Source organism: Lathyrus oleraceus, chromosome 3 (assembly GCF_024323335.1).
Source record: "Lathyrus oleraceus cultivar Zhongwan6 chromosome 3, CAAS_Psat_ZW6_1.0, whole genome shotgun sequence".
Taxonomy (NCBI): domain Eukaryota; kingdom Viridiplantae; phylum Streptophyta; class Magnoliopsida; order Fabales; family Fabaceae; genus Lathyrus; species Lathyrus oleraceus.
The window spans coordinates 397,507,254-397,520,610 of record NC_066581.1 but is presented as its reverse complement, the minus strand read 5'-3'; the positions used below and the strand labels follow the sequence as shown (position 1 = coordinate 397,520,610).

Sequence of the window (13,357 nt, the reverse complement as noted above, 5' to 3'; positions counted from 1 at the left end):
GGTGATTTGGAGAGAGGATGGGGTGGCCGAAAATATCGAGGCCGACCAAGGATATTTTATGGCCGATGTGAATAATGTTGGCAAGAAGGAGTTTGAAAGAAAGCTGGCCAACATCTCTCCTTGCTTCCCAGCTGAGGATGTATATGCTAATCTAAGTGAAGCTTTCGTCTCTCTAACTTTACATGAGACTCACGACTTCATTTGGGATGTGGAACGCTTAGATGATCCACCATACACAGGTATCCGGCCGACAAGCTGGAGGGACATTAATGATGATGTATGAGTTAGAAGCTCTAAGAAAGATTTCGGCATACGTTGCCGAGAACATAATAAAGTCGGCTTTAGAGGCTGAAGAAAACATGGTTGCTGAAGCCTGTGTGTTGAATAAAGGGGGCATATGGCTATTGGGCCAAAACCCCCAGACAAACCAACTTTGTCCAAAAGGAACGTCGACATGCAGCGTCTGGACTGCATTTACGATAGTGAACCTTTAGGGTTCAAAAAAGACCCAAAGGCACCAGAGAAAATCCGACCAAAAGACCCCTTGGAAGAAGTCGACCTTGGCGAGAATGGCGAGAAAAGGCCAACATATATAAGCGCCAACATCGACAACGAACTAAAGTCTGAGGTAATATCCATACTTAACGAATTTAGAGATTATTTTGCTTGGGATTATAATGAAATGCCTGGTTTAAGTAGAGATTTGGTCGAGTTAAAGCTGCCCATAAAAGCTGGAAGAAAGCCAGCGAAGCAAACGCCCAGGCGTTTCGCCCTAGAGATCATGGCAAAGATAAAAACAGAAGTAGAAAGACTCCTGAAAAGCAAGTTTATTCAAACTGCAAGGTATGTCGAATGGTTGGCCAATATTGTGCCAGTCATAAAGAAAAATGGGTCTTTAAGAGTATGCATTGATTTTAGGGATCTAAATGTTGCCGCCCCAAAAGATAAATATGCCATGCCCGTGGCTGAGATGCTGGTCGATTCGGCCGCTGGTTTTGAATATTTAAGCATGTTAGATGGTTATGTTGGATATAACCAAATTTTTATTGCAGAAGAAGATGTGCCGAAGACGGCGTTTCGATGTCTAGGAGCCTTAGGGACATATGAGTGGGTTGTCATGCCATTCGGTCTGAAAAATGTTGGAGCCACATACCAGAGGGTAATGAACTCAATGTTCCATGATTTCGTTGAAGATTTCATGCAAGTCTACATTGATGACATTGTGATAAAATCCAATGGTCGACATACTCACGTCGAACATCTTCGAAAAGCCTTTCTAAGGATGAGGAAATGTGGATTAAAAATGAATCCACTAAAATGCGCTTTTTGTGTGCAGGCAGGCGACTTCCTTGGTTTTGTGGTGCATAAAAAGGGTATTGAAGTAAACCAAAGCAAAACAAAATCCATTATGGACGTCAAGCCTCCGTCGACCAAAAAGGAGCTGCAATCTTTTTTGGGAAAAATAAATTTTCTTAGAAGATTCATATCAAATCTAAGTGGCAAAACAAAAGCGTTCTCCCCACTACTTCGACTGAAGAACGAAAATTTCAAATGGCAGGATGCACACCAAGAGGCTTTCGACAAAATCAAAGAGTATTTGACTAGGCCTCCAGTATTGGCCCCTCATGTTAGGCATAGGCCAATGAGACTGTATATTGCATCCTCAGAATCGACTATAGGAAGTATGTTAGTCCAAGAGGATGAAAAATGCGTCGAAAGACCTGTGTATTACCTTAGTCGAGTGCTTAATGATCCTGAAACTAGGTATAGTGATATAGAAAAACTATGTCTATGCTTGTATTTCTCTTGTACGAAATTAAAGCAATATATCAAGCCTGTTTATGTGTACGTATCTTCCCACTTTGATATTATTAAACACATGTTATCTAAACCAATTTTGCATAGTCGAATTGGAAAATGGGCTTTAGCGTTAACAGAATACTCCTTGACATACGTACCCTTGAAAGCGATGAAAGGGCAGGTAGTAGCAAACTTTCTGGTCGACCATTCAATGGTCGAAATGGCGTAGAATTACGTAGATTTAGCACCATGGAGGCTATACTTCGATGGGTCAAGACATAAGTATGGATCTGGGATAGGAGGAGTCATAATTTCTCCAGATGGAATTCCAGCAGAGTTCAAATACAAAATCGAAGGGATATGCACCAATAATGAAGCAGAGTATGAGTCACTGATCACCGGACTTGAACTACTGCTAGAATTGGGGGCAAGGAATGTCGAAATTATGGGAGATTCGGAGTTAGTGATTAAACAAGCATCGAAAGAGTATAGGTGTGTTAAAGAAAATTTGATCATGTAGTTCATGGTCACCATCAAACTACTCAAGAGGTTTGAGCAAGTCAATCTCCAACACATACCACGGCAAGAAAACCGAAGAGCAAACGATTTGGCGCAGGAGGCTTCAGGGTATAAAACGTCGAAAGACCAGGACAAAGAGATCCAAGTAAGAGAGAAAGTACGAGCGACAGTGTTGTCACCGTCAGATCTGGCGATCGTGAAGTTGGGGGCAGTAGATAAAAATCATTTTGAAATTCTGGCTATCGACGACGAGGGAGGGAGTGATTGGCGTAAACCCTTAGTTGATTACTTACGTAATCCCGTGGGGTCGACAGATCGAAAGATAAAGTATAGAGCCCTTAGCTACATCTTGGTAAATGATGAATTATTCAAAAAGACAGTCGAAGGAGTGTTATTAAAGTGCCTGGGGGAAAGTGAGGCATACGTGGCTGTGTCAAGCATACATAGCGGGGCGTGTGGGGCACATCAAGTAGGTTTGAAGATGAAGTGGCTCTTGATGCGTTCAGGAGTTTATTGGCCTTCAATGCTGAAAGATTGCATTGAATTTGCTAAAGGCTGTCAAGAATGCCAATTGCATGGGGGCATACAGCATGTGCCTGCAAGCGAGCTACACACAATTGTGAAACCCTGGCCATTTCGAGGATGGGCTTTGGACGTTGTAGGAGAAATAAGGCCAGACTCGTCGAAACAACAAAGGTATGTGTTAGTCGGTATCGACTATTTCACAAAATGGGTCGAAGCCGTAGCATTAACAAATGTGGACCAAGAGGTTGTGATAGACTTTGTCCAGAGTTACATCATTTGCAGATTTGGCATCCAAGAAAAAATCACAACCGACCAGGGGTCAGTTTTCACTGGTCGAAAAGTGCAAGAATTTGCAAAAGAAATGGGAATCAAGTTACTGACATCTACCCCCTATTACGCACAGGCGAATGGCCAAGTCGAAGCTGCTAAGAAGGTGATCATCAGCCTAATAAAGAAACACATAGAAAAGAAGCCAAGAAATTGTCATAAGACGTTAGACCAAGCCTTGTGGGCATGTCGAATGTCACCAAAAGAAGCAACTGGAACAACCCCATTTCGACTGGCTTATGGGCATGACGCAGTATTGCCAGTAGAAATTCAGGTCCAGGCGGTCAGAACCCAAAGGCAGTATGAAATACCTTCTGAAGAGTACTGGAGTATGATGACAGACGAATTAGTCGACGTAGATGAAGAAAGAATGTTAGTATTAGACTCTCTACAAAGACAGAAAGAGAAAGTCGCCCGGGCCTACAATAAAAGGGTGAAAGGGAAAGTGTTTGCTGTCGACGATCTGGTTTGGAGGGTGATCCTGCCTATGGACAGAAATGATAGAGTTTTGGGTAAGTGGTCCCCAAATTGGGAAGGAACGTTTAAGGTTTTGCAGACCTTTTCTAATAACGCCTACGAGGTCAAAGAGTTGGCACCAGACCGGCGGATTTTAAGAGGGAATGGAAAGTACTTGAAAAAATATAGGCCTCTCCTTCAAGAGGTCAAAATTTTGGCAGACTAAAATAAATGTCGAAAGAATAAAGTTGGAGATAGTTATTTTAGATACCAGCTGCAAAGGCACAGAAAATAAGTATACAATGCTAAAGGTAAGAAAAATAACATTAATGTGGCAAGAAGCCATTGTTTAAACATTACAAAAAAATTGTACAATCAATAAAACCGGTCAAATCTGGCCGAACTTGGATTGGAAAGATTTAAGTTCAAAATTATAGTGCAAAGACGCAGGCTCGAAGGTGTCGGCATAGGCTTTAAGCTCTTCAAGCTTCCCTTCGACGGCCATGAGTTCTTCACTGAGCGCTAAGGCGTCACTGGTAGTTTGTTCCACAGTGGCCTGAGCAGGTTTTAGCACTTTGTCGATAAAACAGGACTCCTCCTTAACAATTGATTCCAACTCATTATCCAAAGTGGCAATTTGACGCCGAAGGGCATCGATTTGTTGACGTAGTTCAATGGCCATTGCTTGTTTGGAAGTCAATTCCTTCTGCCACTCCTCCATAGCCCCCAACATACTGATAACTTCCACGTCGGCATGCATCACCAACTCCCATTTCTCCTTCACAGAGGCCTCAGTATCAGCAATTTGGCTCTCAGTGTCCCGAACGTTATCAATATGGCGCAACATAGGCACCAAGATTTGTTCTAGAGCCGCCATTGCACGTTTGGCATAATCAGAGAGTTGGAGATCCTTTAGCTGGGCAAGTGCGCTCAGGATCTCTGGACTAACATCAGGTTCATGTATGAGCACAAAAGGAAGTTCAGGATTTAAGGCGTGAACGTGGATTTTATCCATGAGAGCTTTAGCCTTCGTCGCCTCAGGGCCCACTTTGCCAGAATGGAGTTGATCAGAGTCTGAGGAGACATCACGTGATTTCACCAGACTGTGAAGCCTGGCAATTACTTCTAAAGCAGAAGGCTTGATCGTCAGCCCCGCGAAGGTCGAAGGAGAAGCTGCTGACGGAGAAGTAATTTGAGGAGGGGGAGAAGCAGTCGACAAAGGAGTAGCCTAGAAGGATTGTTGTTTGTTGGTGTCGACACCGACTGGCTCTCGTGGATCCTGCAAGGAAGCTGAAGAGAGACTCGAGTCAGAACTAGTTGAACTGGAGTCCAGATGCGTCGCAGGACTAGTGACCGAGTCAGAGTCACTCTCACTAATATGGAGAGGAAATTCAATGGACTCACCAGCGGTGTCAACAGATTGAAAGGGGCGAGCTGGAGAAGAAACCGGCAACGCGGGAGTATAGTCAGCGACAGGTTGAGTTGGCTCAGTAGAAGCATCAGCCTGCAGAAAGAAAAATGTGTAAGAGAAGCGCAATAAAAATCCAAATAAATAAATAGGAAATGGGTAAATACCTGTGTCGATGCAGGGGAGACTGCATCCTGATTTGTGTTCCCCAAGGCAGTAGCAGGGGAGAGACCAATCGACGGTGAAGCTCCCACGGCTGGAGCAGGGACCGTACCAAGGGTGGAAGTGTCGACCACAGGGGTGTCGGCATCTTCGACAGGAACCTCTGAAGGAGGCATTGTATGGTGCCTCTTCTTTTTGTTTTTGCCACTCTTGGAAGGAGAGTCATGTTTCTTCCTCTCGTGGCCATGGTGGATTTTGGATTTATGTTGGGAGGTGTGTTGGAGACACGAAGAGAGGTTATAAGCAGATAGTCTAGCCAAAAGAGCGGACAAGCCGACAAGAAATTCCTCAGAGCCTGTGGGGGAAGAGCGTTTGTGTTTCTTGGATTTTTTGGAGTGAGAGGAGACAGTAGGTTCTGTCGGACGTGGTTGACCCTGCACATAAGTGAGACATTAGTGACCACGTAATATTTCCCTTAAGAAGGCACAAGAGCGAATAGAAATGCTTTAGAGAGGGGTATATAGAAGAACTGGGTTTCCTCAAGACTTGAGCAATAGAGCGCCCATCATCGTCAGCAGATTGCTCAGAAGCAGCCTGAAAGAGAGGAAAGGATGGCTAAGAATAAAAGTAAAGGTCAAAGGAAATAGTAATTCAGCCAGAGTCGAACCTGAGCCTTTTGTGTCGAAGGAGCAGGTTGGTCAGCAGATGCAGAGCCTGCAGGATTTAGTGGGAGCGCTACAAATAAATAAAGGAAACGCAAGTAAGTGACGAGATTCATCTAAAAGGGAGTGTTAAAATTTCCAGAGAAGTGTTACCAAGTTGCGTGGTTTCGAACACGCTAACATATTGAGGATCAATATCAAGCGGTCCTGAGTATTCAGGCAGATAATACTTCGTTGGGACCACTCTGTCGGCTTTTCTCTTTTTAGAGGCATTTTGTATGTACGAAATGGGACAATAGAACCACACCGGAACCAAATGACCAAAGGCCAAAGCCAATGGACTAGATGGCAGAGGAGGGAATTTGAGTTTTCCAAAGTGAAGGGCGTAAAGATATTTGTCTTTCACATAACCAGGGATTTTGAGTTTCGAATGTTACTTTCGCTTTTAGTTCGACCGCAGCCTCCCAGATGGTCCCACGAAGATTATCTGGTCGATACACAACTTGGAAATAATTCTGGAAAGCACGAATTTGTTTGACATGAAGAGCCTTACATTTGGTCGACTTCGCCTGCAAACAAACAAAAGCCTCAGCTAATTCAGAAAGTTTGGCATCAGGATCGCCAACATAAAGGGTAAAATAGGACTGCCACCAATCATGGAATTCTTTGGTACAGTAGTAGGCTGGTCGAAACGGGAGAGAAGGAAGACGTGGTCGGTTTTTCCAAATGTTTTCAAGTTCCTCTTTGACCTCGCTCCAAGGTTGGCCGCAGAGGATATTGGCAAGTAACTCTTGAGAGGAAAACAGAGATTTGGGGATGAATTGGCAAAGGACAAATTGCCTGGCCACAAGGTTAGGCTGATAAGCCACTAGGCCAGGATTGTTGCTGGCAGTCTCCGCCGACAAGAAGCGAGGGACCAAAAAACGCCTCCAAATAAGGAAGGATTCATTCCTATATTCCCCGTCAGCCGGAGGGAAAGGTCTAGTGAGCCACTCAGAACCCTCAGTTCGATGGCTAAAAGGGGCCATAGAGGGTAGGAAATCGACACGAATCAAAATGATGTTGAAGATGAGTTGAAACACTTGAAGGTCTGGGAAATTCTTGTCGATGGGTGTCAAGGGGATCAACCGTTTACAGATAAGATGTTGTTCCTCTAGGGGACACGCAACCCTCCTCATTCCATAGGGGGTTGCGTCTTTGGAGAAAGTGGCATTGAGCCACAATTGCAGAAACCAGAAAGGGCCATGGACCAATACGTTCTTCTTTTTGGAGTTCTCAGGGTCGAAGAGTCTAATCTGGCAGACAACCTCAGACAGAGACTCGTAGAGAGAGGCTAATATCAGTTGGCCCAAGGCAACGTCACGCTCTTGGTGCAATTGGGTTGCCAGGAGAGCAAAATGCTTGGCTACCTGCATAGACCTTGAGCAGAAAACAAAGCGGGACAGCCAAAGGGTCAAGAAAGCCACATGTTCCTCGTCGGTCACAGGGCCTGCAGAAGTGGCGTGATGATCAATAAAGTTGTTGTATGTTGGTTTGAGAGAGTCACCAATGTCAAACCTCAAGGAAACTGGCGTTACAGCTTCGCAGTCGAAAACTTCGCCAGTTGGTCTCAAGCTAGTGATGGCAGCAATGTCTAGAAGTGTCGGCGTGATCATGCCACACTTAGTATGGAAGGAGTTGGTCGAACTCTCCCAGAATTGAAGGGCGGATAATAACATGCCACGGGACTAGGGAGGGCCACAGCGGGCAATCTGTAAAAGGGTATAGATGTTTGTCCTTTTCCAGTGGTCGATTTTCTCCGTTTCCAAACGGTTCATCCAAGCACAAAACTTAGGACAGTTCCTGGGAGGAGCAGTCCTGAAGTTCCTATCGACAGTATCGAAGGGAGAAGGGTTGTTGAGCGGAAATCACAGGTTCAAAAATGTGACTGGCGGGAAAAAGGGAAGAGTCGTTTTTGGTAACCTCTGGGTGTCGATTTGCTGGGAGAGGACCTAGGAACGCTAAGGGTTCATTAGCCAGAGAGAGAGGAATCAATACCTGAGAACGCCATATCTTCTCCTTTTCTTCTGCCAATGGAGGCTCAGGAACATACTCCCTACCATTAATGTTGATGGGACGTGTGAGTGTAGCAGCAAAAGGTTTGTTAGAGCTTGCCATGGAGAGAACAAAAGATTCTTGCGTTGAGGAGTAGAAGAGTTTTCACAAAAAGCAGAAAAACAAGTGAATGCTAAAACAAGAGAGCGAAAAAAGAGAAGAAGAAGAAAGAATGAGGGTTTTATAGAGCTTAAACCCTGAGCAGAGAAGAGGGAGCGGTTGAACTTCCATGGCCGACACGTATACCCATGTTCCCACGCCTACAAACACGTGGAGGAGAGAAGGCAAGCGAAAAGACAAACACGTTTAGTCATGAAGACGTGAAATGACGTAGACTTGATTTTGTGCGTCTCGAGGAGAAAAAGAAATGTTCGTCATGATGGTACGACGTCACCCACGTGGGGTAAACAGAGGTCCCACTAAGTAGAAGCGGAAACAGTAGGGGCTAAATCGACAGTTTCAGAGATGCCATCATCTCACCAACTTCGACAGTCGAAAATGGCATCTCTGGGGGGCATTTTGTTACCACGAAAAATCTCAAAGGCATCTTGAAAGCGTAATTAATGAAGGAGTCCTATGAATGTGGGGGTCATACCCCATCAAAGGAGGAAGAGACGTTGGAGGCAAGAAAGAGTAGAAAAAACACAAATCAAAGAATGAAGCCGAAGGGGGAAGGTGGCCTCGTCGACAGGCCATTATGTCGACCAACGCAAGGTTTGGGACTTAAAGAATTGTCGTCAATATGCAGAAGACAACATCGCCCTAACGTCTGGGCGGGAGAAATTTGAAATTTAAAATAAACAGCAGTTTCAAAAGGAATAAGAGCGCCATAATGTGGAGCAGTTAGCAAGACATGGATGCAGCGGTTGTGCAGATCGTGTGACATAACATCTACTAGTTTCTAGGAGTTTAGCTTATGAGTAGTTTCCTCTAGTTTAGTATAAATAGAAGTATCCCACAAGGGGCTCGAGGTGTTCACTTTGTACTGCGAAATCACTTGTAAGAAAACTTCCCATTCCCAGCGCGAGGAAGCAAAGAGTTTTTCTGAGAGTGTTATGTACGTGAATCACCACATTTATTTCAATGCAACTTCCCTATTTTTCAATTGTTCTCGTTGAAAATTTTATCTTAATTTCTTTTACTTTTGAGTTATCATTTTATGTTGTTGTTTACGCTGTCGACACTGATTCTATTACGATAATAGAGTTCACCAAAAGCGTGCTCGTCGTATACCTCTTTTGAATGTTATAGCGTTGTCGGTCACGAGTCACCTATAGGCGATAACATTGTTTAAAACCATTCGTGTGGAAAAACCCTACGCTTGTTCGACACTTTGTTAGGAGCCGTTCCTCACAAAGTCATTCTGTCGAAGTTTGGACAAGTCTCACTTGCACTAGCACATGTCCTAGGATCAACTAATCGATCCTGCAAGTAACCATTCGTTTTAAAGCCTAGGGAGGACCAGCGATTGTTTACCAATTTCCACAGTAAACACTCGCCAAGGGAATCGGACGTTCCGGGCTCATCGAAAGAAGAAATTTGACGATACAGTAGCCCTGACACGGTCCGTGTCAGGAGAAGAGGAGCCAGGGCCAAAAACAGGGAGTTGACACGAGTGCCCGTGTCACCTAACACAACCCGTGTCAGCCACCCTGGAAGGGGCGTGTTGGACCCTTGCAACCAGACATCCAACACGATCGGCCGTGTTGACTGACACGACCAATGTTGGCTTGGACACCTCATTTTCCAGTTTTTGTTGTATTTTGGCATGGCTGATCCTAGAGGGCATTTTGGACTTTTTCTACATCAAATATTTGATCAGAAACTATTTAGGGGATTTTTGAATATGGAGAAAAGGACTTTTACATAGAGAGAGATTTGAGACGATAAAGATTGAAGCGATCAAGAGCGGTGAAGAATGAAGGTCATTCAAGAGCGGATGCGATTGAAGATCAACGAGATTCCCTTACTTTTGTAATGTCTAAATTTTATGTTGTATCTTATTTGAATAATATGAGTGGCTAAACCCCCTAATGCCATGGGGTGTCCCTGAATTGATCGTGTAATGACTGTGAATTGATAATTTCCTTAATATATGATGTTTGTTGTCAATTTCACTGTGCAATATTTGTAATGCTTTCTTTATCAGAAAAATAAGGATTGTTATATGGTTAATAATTTGCGAGATTGCAATTGTTAAGATTTTTGTATAGTGAAACTATAGTAGATATCACCTAGGGCTAGGGATACCCTATGGTTACCGGTTTTATCTTGTTAATTTTGTATTGTTTGGCTTCATTATAATCGCCTAAGGACTTAGAGATTAGAATGAATGATCAAAGGTTTCCCACTGAGGTCTTAGGAGGAAACAATTTTAAGATATGGTAATTGAACATTTTGAATTGTTTAAGGAGATATACATTCAAGGTCATTACAGGAGATATTCATACACCATCCTTGGCATATTATTATAATTTGTGATAAAGATTTATTCTGCTTTCTTTTCTCATTCCCTTATACAGTGACTTTTTACAAAACCCCAACTATTTATTTTGTTCAATTGAGTCACAATTTAAACTTGTACTACTGCACAGTCCTCGAGATCGATCTTTGGGAAACATCCCTCTTATTACTACATTGGCCAAATAGTACACTTGTTATTTTCCCGATCAAGTTTTTGGCGCCGTTGTTGGGGACTGCCAAATATAAAGTTTAAATTATTTCAATTGAAATTTTGTTGCTCTACAACTAAAATTTATTTTCTGTTATTTTAATAATTTATTTTGATTAATATCAACTAATTTGTGTCTGATATTTGTATGCGAGGTAAGGCCTTAGCTGATTTCCTTTTGACGTAGAAATCGAAAGAACTTTGCGGGCCAGACTCAAACAAGCTCGATTTGCAAGACTGGAATCAGACGAAGAACAACCTTCCACTCATTCAGGTTCAGATTCTGGTTCAGAGAGAGATCAAAACAATGGGCGAGAATCCACTGCCACCAGAAAGATTGTTGGGTGACTATGGAGGTGCAAATGCACCAACCAACAGATTAACAATTGTCAACCAACCAGTGAACGTGGCTAATTTCCAGTTACATCCTAGTACTATTAATCAGCTTGAAAGGAAGCATTTCACTGGAAAGGTAAATGAAGATGCAAACAAGAATTTGCAGAGGTTTCTGACCATGAGCAACACTCTAAAAATTGATGGTCACACCGAAGAAGCTAAGAAGTTGAGAATGTTCCCGTTCACCTTAGAGGAAGAAGCCGAAGAATGGTTCTATTCTCTACCTGCCGGTAGCATCACATCTTGGGAAGAGATGGAAAAATCCTTCCTGAATGAGTATTATCCAGCGTCGATTTTTCTGCGGAAGAGGTATGAAATTCTGAATTTTAAGCAGAAGGACGGGGAAACTTTGGGAGACGCCTACAAGAGATTCAAGAGAGTCCTGGTCGCCTACCCAACTCATAATATGGATCCAACCAAACAGATGCAGATGTTTATGAATGGTCTCAAAATAAAGACCAAACAGTTGATTGGTATTGCATCCGGTGGCTCTACTAATTTCTCAATAGCCACCAGTATCAAGAAGATCATTGAAGCTATTGCTGCTAATGAGCACTTGGAGTTGTACGATAGATGTCAAAGTAAACCAGAAGGGATTATCGATTTAAATCTGGAAACCAATAAAATCTGTATCAAAGATACTATAACTGCTGAAGTTTAGAAGAAGTTGAAGACGATGAATATAGGTACCCAATAGGTGGCACAGGTCTAACCGGCTCCTACTATTTGTTGTGAAATTTGTAATGGTCTGCACCAAACGGTGTATTATTTTACAGTACCTCAACAGGTGGAGGAAATTAAATTTTTGGAAGAATCATCTCAACTTCTCGTGGAAAGACCAAAAAGGGAACGCTCCTTAACACGATCAATACCAAACTCAATATCAACAACAGCAGCAACAACAAGCCCCTAAGAAAGTTGATTGGGAGATTGCCATTGAAAGAATGGCAACTCATAATGTTCAATTCCAAGAAGAAACCCAAAATAATCAGAAAAACACCACAACATCCATAAAAAATCTTGAAGTCCAGATGGGTCAAATAGCACAGCAATTAGCCTTGAGTTCTCAAGCACAAGGTGCTCTACCTAGTCCAACTGTGACAAATCCTAGAGAGCGTAATAATGTGAGTGTTGTGACAACAAGAAATGGAAAATTTGATGAAGTAGTTGAGGAGATGGATGAAGAGGAAGATCAATTGATCGAAGTGGATCTTGAGATCAAAGAAAATGAAGTTGTGAGGGAAGAAGTGGTGGCACCGAAACCAGTAGTGAAAGAAACAGTCATTGAGCCTAAGCCGGTTGTTAGGCTTCCTTTTCACACCAGAAACAAGAAAAAGGGGAAACATGAGAAAAACTTTGAAAAGTTCCTAGAGTTGTTCAAGAAGCTAGAGATTAACATTCCGCTGTTGGAAGAACTTGAACAAATGCCTACTTATGCCAAGTTCATGGAGGACATCATTTCTAAGAGGTGTGCCATCGACACCAACCCGATTATTCTTACCGAAACTTGTAGTGCTATTTTGTAGGGTATGAAGATCCCAATGAAGAAGAAAGATTGAGGAGCGGTCACTATTCCTTGTACCATTGGAGACAGATCATTCAAAAAGGCTATTATTGATTTAGGAGCAAGTGTTAGTTTCATGTCGTTATCCATTTACAAGAAGCTTGGTATAGGGGTTGTGCAAGATACCAGGATGACACTCCAATTCGCCAATCATTCGTTCAAGAAACCGTATGGTATTGTTGAAGATGTTCTGGTGAAAATTGACAAGTTTGTATTCCCGGTGAATTTCGAGATTCTAGAAATGCCTGAAGAGGAAGAGATCCCTCTCATCCTTGGGAGACCTTTTTTAGAGATGGGAAGATGCTTGACCAACATAGAGGAAGGGACTATGATGCTGAAGGTTTATGATGAGGAATTAAAGATTGATGTTCGAAACACCATGAAGTACAAAGATGATATTTGTACCAGCCATAATATAGAGGTTCCGGATCAAGTATGACGTATGATAGTCCTTTGAATGCACCACAATTACCTTTGGAAAGAGTGTTGAGTTTGTCCATTTCTGATAGTGATAAAGATGTGGACAACGGGGAATCCGAAGTGATGGCCTTGATGGACGCACAACCCCCATGGAAAGGATCTCGACCACACCGGTGGGAAGATTTACGACTACCTCAAACTAGTGAAGAGGATAAAGAGCCCAAGAAGGGAACGGAGTTGAAACAACTTCTTGAGAATCTCAAATATGTCTTTCTCGACTCTGAAGGTAAATTCCCAGCTATCATAAATTCGAGCCTCAAGAATGTCCAAGAAGAGAAGCTCATCCAAGTCCT

At 42.9% G+C, this 13,357-nt stretch overlaps 2 protein-coding genes across 2 annotated transcripts; both read left to right on the top strand.

The window, feature by feature from the left end:
- The first annotated feature begins 3,364 nt into the window (after positions 1-3,364).
- LOC127131437 (uncharacterized) lies at positions 3,365-3,853 on the top strand. The gene has a single exon (XM_051060358.1). It carries the CDS (start codon positions 3,365-3,367, stop codon positions 3,851-3,853), a length of 489 nt encoding a protein of 162 aa, XP_050916315.1.
- An 8,198-nt stretch (positions 3,854-12,051) lies between these two features.
- LOC127131436 (uncharacterized) lies at positions 12,052-13,023 on the top strand. Its single transcript, XM_051060357.1, has 2 exons — positions 12,052-12,488; positions 12,615-13,023. Exons 1-2 carry the CDS (start codon positions 12,052-12,054, stop codon positions 13,021-13,023), a joined length of 846 nt encoding a protein of 281 aa, XP_050916314.1.
- Positions 13,024-13,357: the final 334 nt, after the last annotated feature.